At 36.1% G+C, this 20,348-nt stretch overlaps 1 protein-coding gene across 3 annotated transcripts in view; it reads left to right on the top strand.

The window, feature by feature from the left end:
* NFAT (NFAT nuclear factor) overlaps positions 1–20,348 on the top strand; it is a 223,267-nt gene that overhangs the window by 158,182 nt on the left and 44,737 nt on the right. For all 3 annotated transcript variants that reach the window (XM_069842351.1, XM_069842352.1, XM_069842350.1), the window contains exon 3: positions 8,761–8,885. In XM_069842351.1, coding sequence (XP_069698452.1) covers positions 8,761–8,885 — 125 coding nt within the window. The remainder of the gene's footprint in view (positions 1–8,760; positions 8,886–20,348) is intronic.

Genomic DNA, 20,348 nt, shown 5'->3' with positions numbered 1-20,348 from the left:
CAATTTAGTAATTTTCTACAATTTTTACAATTTTGTGCAATTTTTTACAATATTTTGGCGAGATGTAGTGAGATGAGGTGAGATCCGAGGATTCGCCAAAATATTGCCCGGCATTTGCCTTTTGGTTGGGGAAAACCTCGGAAAAACCCAACCAGGCAATCAAATCAAAGGGGGGTAATCAAATCAAGGGGGGTAATCAAATCAAAGGGGTTGATGACTCGCCATAGACCATCATGCTTCAGTCCCACGGCCGTGGAAAACCTCGGAAGAAACCAAAGACCAAAGGGGAATCCAACCCAAGCCCGAACGCAGCTCCGGATCAGCAGTCCACCGAGTCTGCCGACTGAGCTACATCGATGTCTCTACTAAAAGTAGGCTATACAATACATAGCCAATCAGATTATTAAATTTACAAACGCAAACGATCATTCATCAGTTGAACTATATGTATAATACAAAACAAGTAAGTTAATTAAATTTAAGACATAAACAATTCTACCAGTTGTGATATACAGAAATTGATAATACATATCATGCAAACTACTTCAAATTACAAACACAAACAATTTATCAATAGAGCTATATAGATTACTATTCAATTTAAAGCATATACAATTCATCGGCCAAAACTATACAAATATATGCAATACAAAGTAACTAATCACGCAAGGCGTGACAGGGAGGTAGGTCACCTTACACTTAAAGAATACCATAAAATGAAACACAGACACGAGGTCCAGTTTTTATGTCCATTTTTTATGTCCATTGCATAAAGTCCACTAAATTATGGCCATAAATATGTCAAATTAATTATATCCAATTTATTTTAGCCCAAAAAAAATTTCATGTCCACTCTTCCACGTCCACTGCATGAATGCCCAATTTACATTATGTCCATGTCAAAAATCTTTATGTCCACTTCTCACATGTCGTCTTCTGCTTATTCATCTTCATAAAGTTTAAAACGATAGCAATCTGTTTACTATCTTACATTTATCAGGTACGTTCGTTTAATTGGATATCGCAAATTCCGATCCCCGCCAAGCAAAATTGAGCTGTAATCATTTCATTTGTCTTTTGGTCCTTAATAAATTCCATGATCGATGCGTGACGTGTGCCTGCGTGTTGTGGGAGGCGGTTGAGCCACCCTCCAACGACATTAGTTGTTCGATGTTGTCCTGTCACAACCTGATTACGAGTGTTCCATATTTCAGGTGGGAATCTTGCTGGCAATGCTCTTCTCCATCCTTGAGCAGGTGTTCCTCTTATGTAAGTTCTTTCTATGTACAAGATCCTTCAGACTCAATGATATCTACATGAAGACTGTCAAAAACAAGCTGAATATCTGCCAGTGGCACAAAAGTATAGTGAGGATCACGTAAGAGTAATTCCTAAAAGACTTATTTGGCCGTCTCTTCAGTGTTGCCAACTAATACTAGATACCACCAAAAGAGGATGAAATCACACAATGACATGTACTATAATAATAATAATAATAATAATAATAATAATAATAATAATAATATATCTGATGCTTTTCCAATTCACTGCGGGCTAAAGCAGGGAGATGCACTATCACCTTTACTTTTTAACTTCGCTCTAGAATATGCTATTAGGAAAGTTCAGGATAACACAGAGGGTTTAGAATTGAACGGGTTACATCAGCTGCTTGTCTATGCGGATGTCGTGAATATGTTAGGAGAAAATCCTCAAACGATTAGGGAAAACGCGGAAATTTCACTTGAAGAAAGTAAAGAGATAGGGTTGGAAGTAAATCCCGAAGATAAGTATAAGTATAAGATTATGTCTCGTGATCAGAATATCGTACGAAATGGAACTATAAAAATTGGAGATTTATCCTTCGAAGAGGTGGAAAAATTCAAATATCTTGGAGCAACAGTAACAAATATAAATGACACTCGGGAGGAAATTAAACGCAGAATAAATATAGGAAATGCCTGTTATTATTCGGTTGAGAAGCTTTTGTCATCTAGTCTGCTGTCAAAAAATCTGAAAGTAAGAATTTATAAAACAGTTATATTACCGGTTGTTCTGTATGGCTGTGAAACTTGGACTCTCACTTTGAGAGAGGAACAGAGATTGAGGGTTTTTGAGATTAAGGTTCTTAGGAAAATATTTGGGGCTAAAAGGGATGAAGTTACAGGAGAATGGAGAAAGTTACACAACGCAGAGCTGCACGCATTGTATCCTTCACCTGACATAATTAGGAACATAAAATCCAGACGTTTGAGATGGGCAGGACGTGTAGCACGTATGGGCGAATCCAGAAATGCATATAGAGTGTTAGTTGGGAGGCCAGAGGGGAAAAGACCTTTGGGGAGGCCGAGACGTAGATGGGAAGATAATATTAAAATTGATTTGAGGGTGGTCGGATATGATGATAGAGACTGGATTAATCTTGATCAGGATAGGGACCAATGGCGGGCTTATGTGAGGGTGGCAATGAACCTCCGGGTTCCTTAAAAGCCAGTAAGTAAGTAAGTTAGTAAGTAAGTATATTTTCTTCTGGACTTCTCGCACTTTGTTAGTAGTTAGTAGATTAGTGTATGATCTAATATTAAAATGTATTTTGTCTGACAACATGGAATTCATTACTCACAACTTGTGTCACTGCTGCCAACATAACTGTTATAAAATCACTACCAGTTGTAGTATTTCTTAGTACCGAAATTCGAAACGAAGTTGGCAAAAGAAAATTCAACCTGCAAACTATAAAATCACCATAATCCACTAGCTTATGTAGTAATGGGGGGAAAATGGTTAGGTTTCACCCTTAAGGTATTAAGTAAGCTGATCCGGACTATAATTGACATTAGTTGTCGAATTCCATTTTTTACACGGAGCTGTCGTTCGATAGTCTCAATAAACAATGAAACAAAAAGCTAAGAATAATTGTGATAATGATACATACATTTTTTTGTACAACTTTGTCTGGTGGAGTATCTTCCGGCCTAATAAATAGATATACACATTTATGCATTAAACATTCCGCGAGTGGACAGATACAGGTGAACCGCAAGTAGTGTCATTAATTTCAAATGGTTATTTTTTTTTAATATTTCAAACAAAAATGTTTATAATACAATTTTGCTCGTTTTTGCTTTCTTTTCGATATAAAAATTGTTTTATATGAAACATTACATAGCGTCTTTTGGAAAAGTCTTTGATTTAATTCCCAATATGCTCAGCGAATTCAAGAGAGCAGTGTATTATACAGGGTGATAAAAATAACGTTTACAACGTTTCAGGGATGGTAGAGGATGTAAAAACAAACATCTGTTTTAAGTGACAAAACTTTAGCAGATGCGCCGTTTTGCCGCTAGATGGCCTGAAGGATAGATGACTTGACTTCCGTCACAACACACACTGGTTTGGTTCTGTTTGTGCACGACCATCTTGTAGAGCCTTATCTGTTGCCTAACAGTCTCCGTGGTTATAATTATTTTGTTTTTCTATGCGACGTCCTACCAGAACTTTTAGAAAATATCCCATTGAACATCAGAGAACGAATATGGTTTCAGCATGACGGTGCCCCTCCACACTTTGATCGTCGTGTCAGGAACCACCTAAATGTAAAATTCCCCGACCGTTGGATGGCAGGGGTGGGCCGGTACCGTGGCCACCTCGATCACCGGACTTAACTGCACTGGATTTCTTTTTGTGGGGAGACATGAAACGTTTTGTGTATGAGACACCGATCGATACGACAGAATACTTAATTGCTCGCGTTGTTGAAGCTGTACATGTTATTAGAGACAATGTTAGCCTTTTTGAGCGTTGCAGATACTCCATAATACGAAGGTACCAGTTGTGCAATGCCTTCAATGGACGGCAGTTTGAACACCACCTCTAAAACGACAATTGGTCTTGTTTTTTATGGATTATACTAACACTTACGTACAGAATAAATGGCGCATCTGCCAAAGTTTTGTCACTTACAAAAGATATTTGTTTTTACCTCCTCTATTATCCCTGAAACGTTGTAAACGTTATTTTTAACACCCTGTAATAATAGATGATTGAAAGAATTTTAGTGTTGCCCTTTAAATGTGCAGAAATTTGATGCGAACAAATGTAACATTGTAAAATTTCTTTGCAGAACGAAAAGTTACATTTGTTCGGCTCAAATTTCTGCACATTTAAAGGACAAAACTATAATTATTTAAATCATTTGTTACCATAATACACTGCTCTCTTAAATTGACTGAACAGTTTGGGAATTAAGTCAATGGCTTTCCCAGAACACGCTATGTACTCTTATTGCAAGTTATCTTGAACCTTCTGAGCAGGGACAGAGGGGCAGAGGGAAGGAAGCGCGTAATGCGGGTGGAGCCAACTGAGTTGTTTGCGCATGCTCCGCATCATAATGTCTTGTCAAGAAACATAGTACTATTTCCTTCACTGCGTACCAGTAGTGTTACCATGGAGCACAACCACAGGGTAGTAATTATATATAGTGAAATCACACCACCGCGGAGAAAAAGTAACGCTGTTATCCATAGCCGAGAAAGAGAAATTATCGCAAATATAATAAAATTAAGCGTTGCGAGGAGGAAAAATTAAACAAATATTTGCTGGAACCTCTTGCTAAGGTATATAAGAAAGCGGATAAATACTCTGGCAAAAGGATTAGTTCCGTGAAGAGAATTAAAAATAATATTGAATTACAACCGAATGAACCTCACACTACTCCGGGAAAGAATAGTTATGTAATGTTTAGAAATTATTGCTATAATAGTTATGTACAATAGTGTCTGTATTGAGAGCGACATAATGAATTACTGTTGCAAGTTATTATTTTCTTATAGTTCTACTAAACATATTATTTCATTCCAGAATTAGACTTGTGTAAAGTTGAAGTGGACGACTTCGATCAACATGTTATTCGGGATACAATCGAAGAATTCTATCGTGTTCAGAAAGTAGCACCTACGATTAAGAAGATAATTCCGAATGGATGATGCCATTGGCGAAATAATTAATTTTGGAACAAGCGATGATGGCAGCAATGATAGGGATATGGATTGTGTATAATTGTAAATTAATGTAAATTCAAGTAATAAGCCTGTAAAATATCGTTATAAGAATATGTACTTATTAGCTGAAGGTGTAAGTCATGCAGGCCTATATAATGTATAGAAGTAGCTGTAGTAACTTCTCCATTGCCGGTCCCCAGCCCAGATGAGAGAGGAGTGTACACACGATTATATTTAAATACTTACTCATTGCAGGTTAATTAAAGCTTGCTACGAAACTATTTTCTCCTCTCAAAACCGGAGTATCGAGAGAAGATGATGTCTGTATTGAACCAAGTTCTTTTACAGTAGAGAGCCGTAAGGTAAAAGAACCAACGTTTTTTGAAAAGAGTCACGTTACCCGAGGGAGGGGCATCCTTGCCGTGCCGTTACGTTGATAAGTACACGCCGTACCGAGCAGTTCCAAAGACAGACTCAGGGGATGTAAAGTTCAAGATAACTTGCAATGACAGTAATGTTTCATATAAAACAATTTTTATCTCGAAAAGGAAGTAAAAACGAGCAAAATTGTATTTCACTTTTTGTTTGAAATATCTCAAAGAATAACTTTCTGAAATTAATGACACTACTTACGGTTCACTCTGTATAAAATTGGACATGAAAGTGGACATAAACGAAAATGAACATAAATAAAAATGGACATAAATGAGTGTGGGCATAGGTCACATGAATCCAAAAATGTGGACATAAATAAAAGTGAACAAAATTAAAAGTGGGCATAAATGTGTGTGGATGTAAGTGACATGGAGATGTCTAACGTAGTAGGCATAGAACAGTGCTCTATTACACTATGTAGTGTAATCCGTTCGTACTTCAGAGGATCAGATCCCTAGTCTTCCGGTAGGAGCACTTGGTTTTAAACGTTTGTAACGTCAGCTACAGTATGTAGTCATAATGGATGACAGTGAACACGCGTGGTTGTGTGAACAGCGTTGGCATAATACGTGGTGTGTTGCACTGATGGCAGCTGAATCCATCGTGTCAGCAGCTGAACTTTGCATCGTCGTTAAGCCTATTCCTGCCTCCATTGCCAGTTATGGCTTCTATATTTTGCGATGAAAGAGTAATGGAACGTCGTATGATGACGCAGAATATCTGCATGGAAATATCATATGTACTTCGGTATATTAAAATAATATATATTCTATATTTTGACCACTTACTGTAAGAGTTTCCGTTTCATGTTTTAATTTGTTGTTCAGCATGTAGCTTACAAGGAAAGTAGAAAAGCTGTAATAGAGGTAATGTTTCATTATTTGTCCAGCTGTACGAATGCAATGTTATGATGACTATTAGCCTACACTCTTACTACGTCATACTACTTTTGACCAATAAAACGGTACGAAAGGACGTATTTCAACCAATCATGGCTGCTTATCGCACAATTTTATCGCGTCCCTTGCATTTGTTTAATTTTATCGCGTCCCTAGCATTTGTTTCTTTGTTTGCCAACATTTGAAACTGCGCTGGTCTGGACGTCAAAAAAAACATATATAAAATTACAAACCACTCCAGTCGATGCACAGCAGTTTCAAATATGACTCGCATTGGCATTCAAGAACAAGAATTAATAAAAATCACTGATTATACCTATGCATCTTCTGAAATCCGATTTACAAATAAATGAAGAGCACCATTCGGAAATCCTGAATAAGTTGAATACACCATGTAGGCCTAAATCAACGAGTTCCACTTCTATTACGCACACGTCCAATATAACATCAATTGAACCACCAACCACATTCAAATTTGAAAATTGTACATTCAATAATTATTCCTTTTAAAATTATTCATGTTTATTTTTTATGTCATCGTCGTTAATTAAAACTTTTCTAACACTTGTGTATATTAGTTAGGATATGTTAAAACTTCTGCTGTATGATATTATGGATAGTCACGTATCAGAGATTGTTTAATATTAAGATTTATTGAAAATCGTCTGTCAAGTGACGTTGATCACTGGGATTCGGATAATTGAAGTGGAATTTGCATTTTAATAAAAATGAAACTGAATCAACAAAGCCTTCATGACTAGTAACATTGCCATCGTGTATAATATATCGAGAACTTCTCGACGAGAAGGCATTGCTCACTACTGCCATCTAGCATGCATCTAGCGTAATATTTGTAATGTTGAGATGGTACAATAATACATTTGAAGACAGTTGTATTTTCGTAAGTCAATTAATATTGTATTGTATTGGAGTACTTCGTTACTTCTAATCTTTATATACTTTCTTCTAATCGTGTAATAGTCAATTAAATCCTACTCGAGTTTTGATTTTCTCTAGATAAATCTGCTCGTGTTCCACTCGCAGAATTATCGATAAAATCAAAACGTCTAGTGAGATTACTGTTGATAAAATGGTCTTGAGTAGGGACCGTATTCTGTCCCAGGGCGTGCGGCGATATGGTTAGTTATTTATAGACTATATAGTTGTAACGTCATTATTTTGTGCGTGGCACAGATACTGTCAAGGAACACTTGCATCTTGTTTATGCTGCAGTTGACGTTCTTTTCATGATTCGAAACTAGACCTCGAAGACTTTTGTTCAGCTGCAGCTCGTATTCCTTATTGTTGTGCAATGGTTGTGGAGAAATCTGGTAAATGCTGATATTTTGCACACTTGGGTAACTTTGCATATGGTTTATTTCAATGTCAGGCAAATCTTCATAGCTGATATATTTTTCAATTAGCTCAAAGTTAACGCAAATGTCATAGAAAAATCCTGACAGGCAGTTACTTTATACCGTCAGTGGACTTAAGGCTGGTCTACAATAAACCGGGAACGAGAACGAAAACGGATATCGGAAAACGTGAAGATTTTTGATTCACAATAAACGAGGACGGAAGCGGCTATGCATATCGATAGAATGTCAGTAATGATATGTAAAGTCGATATTACGCATTCTGAAGTTATTTGTGTATAATTTCAAGGGAAAAATTGTTCCGGGGCCGGGTATCGATCCCGGGACCTCTGATTGAACGTACCAGCGCTCTACCCGGGTAGCTCAGTGGTAGAGCGCTGGTACGTTCAACCAGAGGTCCCGGGATCGATACCCGGCCCCGGAACAATTTTTCCCTTGAAATTATTCAAATCTGCTTTACAGGGAGCTTCACCTGAAAGACTAGATTTGCATATTTGTGTATAATTGACCAATGGCGCTCTCTCAGGAGTGCAAGCCAGCCAACATACACACAGGTTAACTAACTTCAAAATTTATGGTACGGAATATTTAAGAATTCAGTTCACATGATAGTCTCGTCACATATACACGCAGCATGTATTGAAAGTGATTCTACTGAATTTCTGGGTTAGTTACAAGCAATGAATGAAGAAATTGTCACGGCCTTCTTGCTACAAAATATATGACGATCAAATAGCTTTTTGATGACAAGAGTATGAATCTAGCAGGCTGTGATCGGAAACGAGGACGGCAAAGTTAAAAGTTAGCCAACCTTCCGGTAAACTTCTCGTTAATTGTGAATGCTCACATTTAAATGTATGTGTTTTAACAATTTTTCCGTTCTCGTTCTTGTTTCCGTTTATTGTGGACCAACTTTTAGTAGATGCTGCCATTATGATAAAACGCACAGCGTCTGTTGTGGCTGTCACTCTAAACTCAGAAGGGTTTTGCTTTTGCAGTTTTTCTCTGTGTTGTTGTGTGCTGGTTGTAATGTGTTTTGTTATTTGATGACAGAGAGGACTGTGGAGAGGACGACAGTAGATCCCTGCGACAACTCTAATGACTCTGGATTGGGTTTCGATCACCACCTGGAGTTCCAGCTAGCCGCCGCTTCCACTGTGAGGTTCTCGGACCAGGAGGTGTGTGACGTCCAGTCTGTACATAGCCACTTACACTTAAGTTCCAGCTAGCCATTATGTGTTACATATTTTACTTTGTACACTTTTAAGTAACTTAAGATACAGGATGATCCAGAAGGAATAGTAAAATAATGTTTTATTGGGCGGTAGTATGGACTGTTTTAAGTAAAAAGTTCTTATAAACATGTGTTCATTTCCAATGGCTGTAGAGATACAGCTGTTTGAATGTTGCAAATAACAAGCGTCGCTCTTCTGAGATTGTCGTCAATTATGCAAATAATTTTCCTGAAAATAAGTTACTGGTTAATTCAATTTTAACCCCGAAAAACCAGGTAACTTGTCCCAACCAGGATTTGAACCCGGGACCGCTCGTAGCACGGTCAGGCATACTAACCGTTACTCCACAGTGGTGGACTCGTATGTCTTAGACCACGTGGTCTGTCACGATCTGCATACAACATTTTTCCTCGGTCTACCAAGTTGGTAGTGTCATTTGGAGTGACATTCAAAATATCTTGAAATAAATGAATAAATATTGTTAAAACTCTGCGCTGTCTGTTCTTTACAGATACCTTTGTTGATTATTCCGAACGAAACGAAACAAATAAATTAATTCCAGGGATTGGTAATAACTTACGTATTAAGATGTGATATCGGAATTATAAGAAGAGCGAATGACTAAAAAAACACTGTGCAACGATAAACGTGACTAAAAGAAACGTTAGAAATCCGAAATAAATACTGTAAGTGAACATAACAGATTGACTGCACGTTTAACATAAAACTATCACGTGACGATACCTGTAAACGTTATAGTACCTAGCCCTGATTTCGCCTGCGAAACATTAAATACCTCCTGCATATCTCGACTGCTGTTTGGGCTGCCTAAACAAAAATGAACGGCGTAAGTCAGGCACTCTGTACAGCAGTAAAATTTGGACGTACCAAATTAAACAGAACAGAGATAAGGTTTCTGAAAACAGCTGGATACACTGTGTTAAATATAAAATAAAGGACAGAATTTTGTGCTATTAGTAAAAAATCTCATCCAATGTCGACAAAATTAATTAAATACAAGCATTACTGATACAACATCCGAATGAATATAGGGGAAATAGTCCACACCTGTGGAGTAACGGCTAGCGCGTCTGGCCGCGAAACCAAGTGGCTCGGGTTCGATTACCGGTCGGGACAGGTTACCTGGTTGAGGTTTTTTCCGGAGTTTTCCCTCAACCCAATATGAGCAAATGCTGGGTAACTATCGGTGCTGGACCCCGGACTCATTTCACCGGCATTATCACCTTCATCTCATTCAGACGCTAAATAACCTAAGATGTTGATAAAACGTCGTGAAATAACCTACTAATTCATTAGAGGAAATAAGATTAGAAAGACCTGAAATTTTTGTTTGATACGCGACGTTCATATGTTCGCCAAAACAGACGACCCAGACTAATATTCATCATGAATGGCGTGGTGTCATAGTAACAGAGGTTTGAGGCTTTATATCCAACTGAGGGCGCCTGATTTCGTGTGGCTTGAGTCGTAACGCAAAGAAATTGTGGAAGTCCTGTTTCTTATATTTGCGGGACATTAAAAATCTGTTCGGAATGCGACGATTGAATGCAGAAAGCATCGGCCATTTATTCATCGTTTCACCTGTGATAATGGATCTCACTTTTCACGTGCTTCCAGCCTCAGGAGAACTAAACACTGCCAGACAAAGAAGAGTCCAAGAAAGTCCCAGATTATGATCGTATTTATGAGCATTAACTTTAATGTTGTTGTTTTTTTTTTAAGAAATTTATTTTGTTTTCACTTTGCGATGAAGCTTTTAGACGTTTTCAGTATAACAGACAGAGACTGTGAATGTTGAAAAACAAGACAGTGTCTTTGGTGGAAAACATATTTCCAAGTTGACATTATATAGAATTTGATTTCGATCCGTGTAAACTTTCTAATAACATATTTTTATCATTAGTGGGGCGAAAAACAAACGAAGGTCACAAAAACATTCGTGAATATATATATAGAACATAGGTGCGGTACCTACAGTACTGAATGATGTCGCACAATTTAGAATAACGAAAATTAAAACCATTTTGTAGCTTCATAATTCTTTATTGTGCTTCATGATTCTGTACGCAGCGTCTCTGAAACTGAATGTAGGCCTACACGTTGTGCAAATTTATGTAATAAGGTAGGTGTCCCTGATATGGCCATGCTAAGGTTTGAGAATTTTTGTAGCCGCCATTTTGAAAAAAATGTAAACCACTTTTTTCTTACTCGTTCTCAGTCTAAAGGACTTTCTTAAAACAATTTCCTTTCCCCATAAAAATAGCTTTAATTGTCCAAAAAGTCCCAAATTCCAAAAGTTACCTAGTGGCCATATCAGGAACATGTGCACATGATATGGCCACCCTTGTTCCATGTTCTACAAATCGTGATTGTTTTCAGTTTGATAGCGCAGTTGTGCTAAAATTAAATAATTTTGGTGTAAAATGAATAAATATGACACTTAATAATCTTTTTTATAATTCAAAAGTGTAGTCAAAACAGGTATTTCCATAAAAAATTAAGTTGTTTTTTCTTAAAATAAAAAACTTTTGCGTAATCCCAGCTACAAGGCATGTAAATTTGTCAGGTGAAAAAATAAAAGTGACATGAACTTGATATGGCCATGATGCATTTGATATGGCCATATCAGGAGCAGGTAAGCTTTCACGAAAATCGTTTGATTATGAACAACTCGTAAAAGATACTCCATCAACGACAACACCAATCAACAGAACATTAAAAACTGAATGGAGTACTATGGTTTTCATGAAACAAGTCTTTGAAAAACATGCATAAAACAAAGGAGACTTACCAGAGAAAAATAAGAAGAGGTCACATGAAAACCGCCAAACAGGCAACTGACGCCATATTGCTCAACCTTACTGGATGGAAAACGATCAAGTGACATACCAGGATGTCCTTTCACTGGATGCTGCTGCAATTTAGCGGATTTTTTGGTTAACTAACTCAGAATAGGGGGTTGGCCATAACAGGAGCACCCAGCTTATATAATATAGCTTGTATAAAATGTGTAAATGTTGTACTCGGGGTTGCCAGAGTTTCCATTTCAAGGGACAGTGTTGTAGTTGGAAAGTCCCGTGTTCCTGAACGCAGATTTGTGTCTTATTTTGAAATTTACGCTTCTGTTGATTAAAATATGTTAGACTCAATTTTGAGTGTAAATCGTTGACGAGTGACAAATTTTACATAGTTGACAGTTTTCTTAAATATATCTTGTTGAAATGCGTTTGTAGGAGGTAAGTTCTTTCAAATGCCTCAAAAGCGGTTAGTGTTCGTTTCTCTCTTGTGGTCTTTCCTGTCTAATTTCAATTTTGTTTTCACCCTCCGTGTTATGCTTTGTGCAATGAGGCGGTCCCATTATTGCGAAAGCAGAAAGAGTGTATTTCTGAATAAATACATTAACAGAAGAAATATTTTTATGTGGATGCATGTTAATTGATTACATTTATTATGTACCTGTGTCTTTTAAATAATATTGAAGAAAATAATGACATACAAGGAGTGCATAATGTTTTTAAGATCTAATTATTGCGTACAATTAATGCTAAACCACTAGAATGAATATAGGCTATTGTGTAAAATATCTAGATGTAGCTATTAATTATAATTTGACTTTTCATAATGACATATGTAATATAACAAATAATGCTTTAAAAATCTGCGATTTATTGTTACAAAAATAAAAATTTACGAAACATTTAGACTTTGACATTTCTTTTTAATTTACTACACATACGCGCTAAATTAGAATAAGCGTCAGTAATTTTGTCTCCAACTTGTAACTTACATAGTGATGAAATTGAAAAAATTAAGAAACGTGTTTCGGGAATACCCTAATTTTTTAAAATATCATTATTTGGTTTTCCGTAACAAAATTTCGTACGACAGTCTACTTATTGAATTTAATTCAGCATCTCTTGCCGATCGCAGATTACTTGCCGAGCAACTTTTATTGTACAAAATACTGGATAATAGCAAAATATTGTGACAAATACAGCTTAACGCTAGAACATCAAATTTAAGAAATCGACATTTTTATTACACTACAGAAAATCAAACACCTCATCACGTAAAAATTCTCCACTGTTAAGTTTGTGTTATAAATTCACTGAATTACGTAAAATATAGGATCTATATTTCAGAATTTCTTACATTAAATATAAACTATTTCTTGTTAAAATATTGAAGATAGTTGATTTAAAATAATATTACTATTTGTTACTCTGTAATTTTAGTTCATACATTTTATATCTTGTATTTATTTTTTCATTTGTTTATTTTTGTGGTACAGTATAAGCACAGTCTAGTATATACAGACACGAGCTCAATACGTAGTAAATATGCATCCATAGATAGTTGCTAACCGCTAGGATCGCTAATATCGCCTCATTACAGACAATGCGAAATTGTACCAGCACAGTCTATTGTTCCTAGTACCCTCACAACTCAAGCTTCGTGACTGTATATAGCCTACTAGACTGTGGTATAAGTAACTATAATTTTGTACTGTCTATTGTTATTGATGCATTGCTCTGTTGCAAATAAATAAATCATTCGTCCCGGATTGTCGGCATCATCTCTTGATCCACGTTACGGAATGCGCGCTGGTTCGATTCCTCAAGGGGAAGAAATTTTCTCTTTAAATTTCGGCAGGTTATGTGACCAGTGCCAATCCAGCATGATGGATTTAAGGGAGCTGTGGTTAGATAGTGAAATTCGGTTTCGCAAACCAACTATAGGGCTACTGTAACGGCACACGATACCTCCGTTGATTGGATGATCGTTCACCTCGGCTGAAGGGCGTAGGCTGTTCGTACCACGGATGGCATATCATTCGTATCGTAATAAAGAAAGTGAATTGTTGCGAAAAACGTTAATATTTATTGGAAAGTATGTGTCGCCTTCGTATTTATTATCGCCGCGCTCTCATGGTTAACATGTCGGCATCATACAATAACGTGCGGTGTGCTTTTAAAACATAATTTTGCCGACCGATTGTTGCTCTGTAGGTTTCACTCTAAGCGTCACCTTGTCACGTCTACTTCCTCGATAAGAATAAGTACTAGTTTGTTATATTGTTAAATGGCTATTATTATTATTATTATTATTATTATTATTATTATTATTTCATATACGAGCACGTTGACATTCTTAACTCTTAATAATAACTCTTTAATAATAATTTTTAATCACATACCTTAACGGCGCTAACTCTTCTCGATTTCAGCAATGCCTTTGGTTCTGTTGATATCGACTTGCTTCTTGCAAAGATGAAGGCTTTGCACCTGTCAGACAATACCTTGAGCTGGATGGGCTCCTACCTACGGGACCGCCAACAGTGTGTTTCACTTGATAATCAATTCTCCCAATGGCGATACACAAAGGCGGGAGTGCCGCAGGGCTCCGTATTAGGACCACTACTTTTCTCTATCTACATTAATGACGTATCAAAGAACTTACAGTATTGCCGATATCACCTCTATGCCGACGACCTACAACTTTACATACATTCCAGACCCAATACGATCAATGAATCGATTGACAAGTTAAATTGTGACCTAGCCACTGTCTCCACTTGGGCGGCCAATTTCGGACTCGCACTTAATCCAAGTAAGACTCAAGCCATAATTATTGGACATAAGCGTTTAGTTAACTCCCTTAATAACAGTAACCTTTCAGTTGTTACCCTTAACAACACGCTAATCCCTTATTCATCTGTCGTAAAAAATCTTGGCTTCTTTTTTGATAATAATCTAAGTTGGAATTTTCAAGTTAAAGAAACGATAAAAAAAATCTGTTCCTCCTTTCACTCTTTGAGTCGCTTGAGAAACTTCTTGCCCCAGCAACTAAAACTTACCCTAGTACAAACCCTAGTAATGTCGCACTTCGATTATTGTGACGTTTTGTTAAGTGATCTAAGTTCTGAACTGTCAGTCAAGTTACAGCGAGCTCAGAATATGTGCGTCAGATACGTGTGCAACATCCGACGATATGGTCACATATCACCGTCCTTCGCAAGTCTCTCGTGGCTCTGACTTAAAGAACGCAGAACTTTACACTCTTTGTCTTTACTCTTTCGAATTCTGCACACCTCAACACCAAATTACCTTTCGTCTCGTTTCTCTTATCTATACTCTAACCACGACGTAAATACCAGATCACTTATCTGTGGCACGCTAAATATACCTCTTCATAGAACATCTTGTTATTCCTCATCTTTTACAATATCCACCTCGCGTCAATGGAATTCCACAAAGTATTAGGGGCTGCAAGACAACAAACACCTTTAAGAACAGCTTAAAAGATAACCTTATTAGCATTTCACTCCAATCATACTGATTTAAAATATTACTGACTACACTGTTGCTTTTTTCTTTAGACATCATCCTGATTGTGCTGCATTCTCAAAATTGTCTCATAATAATCTCTTTCTATTATCTAATATCATTTGAAATATATTAACATTCTATGTATTTTAGTTTAATTCTGCTACACAGTTTATTTCAGTGTTTAATTAATAGTTCATAGTATTTTGTTGTTTAATTCATAAATAACTCTTGTATAAATGTAACTCTCACCTAAATCAAATTGTTGAATTCTTTGTAAGTTCATGCATATGTATATACACTTATTGCTGGTTGAGTGGAAGAGAAGGCCTTGCGGCCTTAACTCTGCCAGCTAAAATAAATCATTATTATTATTATTATTATTATTATTATTATTATTATTATTATTATTATTATTACTATAATGTTCGCCCTCAGCACAAGACATTGCAGCCCCGGTTTTACTCCACGTGGATTAGACAAGTAGGTGTCATTTAATAATGGAAGCAGCTTATTGGTTGAAATATTGAAATTGAGGCGAGTGATTAGAGCGGCGACATAAAAAATTGAAAACAATAATGCAATTAAATTTCAAAGACCTGCGAAATGTTATGCACGAGGTCGCTCAAAGACCTGCCGAATGTTAACCATGAGAGCGCGGCGATAATACAATTAAGTTAAATAAGTAATTGTTGAATAAGGTGTCTTGGAATAGCAAGTACAGACTTTAAATATTTGTTTTGTTTGTCGTGGAATGGCTTAGGTTATTTACATTCGAGAGCTGTTTGTGTGTTCTGACCTTTATCCCGATATGAGATATCTGTCAACCTTGTTTTGATTATTTCCTGTGTTCGCAGCAATGTAGTGCAATCTTGCTTTTCGTTCCTTCCAGTGTGTAAAATTCGACATGAATTAGACCGAATCTGTCAGTATTTCTCACGGGTGATAATTGCGTCCGTCACCTGAGTGGCAGTTAGTCTACAGTGTAGCTGTTTTCACTGATGTGATGTTGATTGTGAAATGTAAATAATGTAATTCTGGATTTAAATTCCAATGCAAATTTTACATTGTCTTCAGCCATAGCCATCTTCAGTTACAAGCCGGAGCATGAGTACGTTTGGCAACACTGAGCGCAGGCAAGGGCCGAGATATAGCTCGAGGTTTGACATTATAGTGCTTTGGTTTCGTTGTCACGTGTACATTTTCGACATTAATTTATACATACGTAAGTGCATATCATCAAGATCAAAAGTATTGATGTACGTAATTTATTACGGAATCCGAAATAGTAATATGCGTTACAAGAGCGGTATGTTGAAGTTTTCATGTTCGAGGAAAAGTTTGAAAAAGCGAAACGTAGTTGAGGTTTTTTAATTTTCCGAGAATTGAAAGAAAACATACCGCTCGTGTATCGTACATTATTTTGTGCGAAGATCGTTTATTACATACCTGAAAGACGAATTTCTAATTAGTTGCAATGAAATCTCCATGTTGGTTTCTGTTTAATGACGGCAACTTCGGAAAACCAAAATATCTTTCTTCAACATTGTTGCTATAAAATGTTTTCTCTGTTTACTATACTCCAGCAGGCCGTGATGTACGTCTGTCTTTTTTTCCCCCAGTCTATGATGAGTCTGGAATCTTGTTGATTTTTTCACGGCTTCCTTAATGTTACTTGCATCACGAATGCAGTAACTTTAGTGGAGTTGTAGAGTTTACTTAATTTTTGCAAATATTTAAAAACAATAATTAACAGTGCAATTTAGGTGAAATTGCAGTGGTAAGTTTCCAATTTATAATTATTACTATATTGAACGTCTCTAAAAATAATATGTTAAAAGCCTAAAGCAGTAAAATCAATATGTCACTTAAGCGGTAAGAAGAGGGCAATTGTTATGTGTGTTAGGTTGGGAATACTGAATGTGGGAATTTTAGACTTTCCGCGGATTGGTTTTGTGCGGAAACTAAGCAAATACGCACGATCTCGCACAATGTTATTTTACTTGAGTTTCAGAATACCGCGTAAGTACTTACAACAGCCACTTATAACTTGAAAAAATTAAAAGCATACGTGTTTTTTATTGAAAATGTTAAATGTTATGGTTTATTTAACGACGCTCGCAATTGCAGAGGTTATATCAGCGTCGCCGGATGTGCCGGAATTTTGTCCCGCAGGAGTTCTTTTACATGCCAGTAAATTACTGACATGAGCCTGTCGCATTTAAGCACACTTAAATGCCATCGACCTGGCCCAGGATCGAACCCGCAACCTTGGGCATAGAAGGCCAGCGCCATACTAACTCGCCAACCAGGTCGACTTTTTTATTGATCATACAGGGGTAAATAAATGAACAAATACATGAAGAAATGTTACTTGTACCAAAAATAAATAAAATAACGACTTACTTTCGCAATACACTATTCCAATCAATTAACCAGTATGAAGCTAGTAAATTGACAATGATTTGCCGCTTATGTTGTTTCACCTCTGTTGTGAAAGGTCTAGGATATCATATACATTTTAATCTCGTGCGATTATCTGTCGTGTTTTTCCATAAATATTTCAGATGCCTAGGAAGCCAGTTTTAGTTTGAACCTGGCCAGTCACCATAACAATGCTGTTATCCTGAATTATCTGTTATAAACTTTTTTAAATATAATTTTAAATAAAATATAACTACAGAAAACAAGTTAAGAATGTAAACTATGCAAAAAAACTAAAAATATAAACAAAGAAAGCTATTGACATATAATAATAAAATATGAAGGTGTAAATTTAGTTAGATGAAGTATAAAGATCTATGTGAAAAAGTGCAGAAACATACCTATAACATAATACGTAACAAAACACATTATTATCTATTAAGTATGTGCCAATTAGCGTAAACTCAGTGAACTTTAAATTCTGGAAATACCAAGTGAAAAGAAACATGTTTATAACTAATTACAAAATAATAATAAATAAATCTTGCATACCAACAGAGTGAGTGTGTGCATCTACCTACAAATTATAGATGGTTCTGACATATAGCAGACATTCCGAACTGCAACGTTTATGGGATCACAAAACAGCTGTTTACAATGAACTTGAAAATCAACGGCGTAACTTCGAGATGCGAGACCCAACAATTTGGCTGGAACAACATTTCTACTACACCGCAAACCACAAGTAAGACTATAAAAATGTAGTTTATAAAATATTTAATATCTGGAAGAATTGTCAATGACTTTGTCATCATTAACCGTAAAAATTACCAAAGACTGCAGCCATTTTAATTTCATTTAATTATCTTGCTTTCATCGCCGACACGCACTTAGTTTATAATGCATAAAACAATGAACGTTTGGTACGACCGCGAATATAATTTCATCGACATACACTTATGTTATAACATCAATTTACATTGAAAATCGACATTAACACAAACACGTGCTTTTGTATCGTAGGCCTCCACTTGACAGTTATTTACAGTATTGCCGACCCAAGACTCCGGCTTTGTATGTAGCTTCAACATTAAGAACTTGTTCGTATGATAGTAATTTTTCTTATATTTTACCCATTTAGTATCAGCAATATCGCGAAAATTACTTTTGAATTAATATTCAGTCATTTTTCGCAATTTGTTGTTTTCAGTGTGGTATTCTGCGTTAACGAGCTAAACATATTTAAATGTTTATATATTTGCCCTGTAAACCTATTTGTACACAGCTCTGATTGCTCATTACAAGGCGTGCTGGTTTTAGTGATTAAAATAAGGACAATAGATAAAATATGTCAATATACGAGTACACAACGATGATTGATAACGCGGTATCTAGTGGCAACATCGGGAAACACTTTCCCGTCATTTTTTTTTTTTCAGATACTATCACAAAACTACCCCAGTTTCTTACAAGAATTACATATAAATGTATAACTGATAGTACACACACACTTAAGATTAATTGCAGCATATTCACAGGAAGTCAAGTGTTACGCAAGGTAAATTTTATAAATTTGACAGCATTCTTCTTTTTTTTCCCTCCACATTCAGCAATCATTTAAAGGTCATGTGCATGTTTCAAGATTTTTCCGCTAGATACCGCTCTGTTGGATTGTTCATTGTTGAAACGTGCTGTAATTTGCATGCGATAATATCATGTATAATAAGTGAATTTAAAGATGTATTAAAGTTATTATAAAGTATTTGTGAGTTCGAAGTGTTGTTAAATTTATTTCCGTTGTCAAGTCTTTGTGAGTTTTGAGAGTTGTTAATGTTATTTTGGTGCTACAGTTTATAGTTTATCCTGCGTCATTTTTCGTGAAAAATATGTACATTATGCTATTCATTGTAACTCCATTATCCTCTCACACGGAACTGACTTCTGATTTGCGTTGCATTATTTCATGATCAAATGAAAGTGAGAGATAGATAACTTTACAAATGTACACGCGGCGCATATTAAGTTTTAATTATTCCGTAAAGTACATTTTTATTACATATTTGTCCCCTGTATTTCTTAAAATAATGCTAATGTGTCATGTTAATTTTCACTTATTTTTACTTACGTAAACAATAGGGTCAATACAAACATCTGCGTACACAATCTACTCTTTATTCGCATTGGTTTGGAGTGATTTATTAAAGAATGTATGTTATACGAATTATTTTTGCACCAAAAGCGGATGCTCCCTGGACCAGATGATCGTATTTTAATTATTTGGATACAATAGCAATTAAGAAACATGTTACAGGGATTACCCTTGCATAATGTATACTTACTGGACCAAGATAGACATAGTTTAATTATTTGGATACAATAGCAATTAAGAAACATGTTACAGGGATTACCCTTGCATAATGTATACTTCCTGGACCAAGATAGACATAGTTTAATTATTTGGATACAATAGCAACTAAGGAACATGTTACAGGGATTACCCTTGCATAATGTATACTTCCTGGACCAAGATAGACATAGTTTAATTATTTGGATACAATAGCAATTGAGAAACATGTTACAGGGACCCTTGCATAATGTATACTTCCTGGACCAAGATAGACATAGTTCAATTATT

Source organism: Periplaneta americana, chromosome 12 (genome assembly GCF_040183065.1).
Source record: "Periplaneta americana isolate PAMFEO1 chromosome 12, P.americana_PAMFEO1_priV1, whole genome shotgun sequence".
Classification (NCBI taxonomy): Eukaryota; Metazoa; Arthropoda; class Insecta; order Blattodea; family Blattidae; genus Periplaneta; species Periplaneta americana.
The sequence above is the reverse complement of the archived record's forward strand: the minus strand, read 5'-3'. Positions and strand labels throughout refer to the sequence as shown.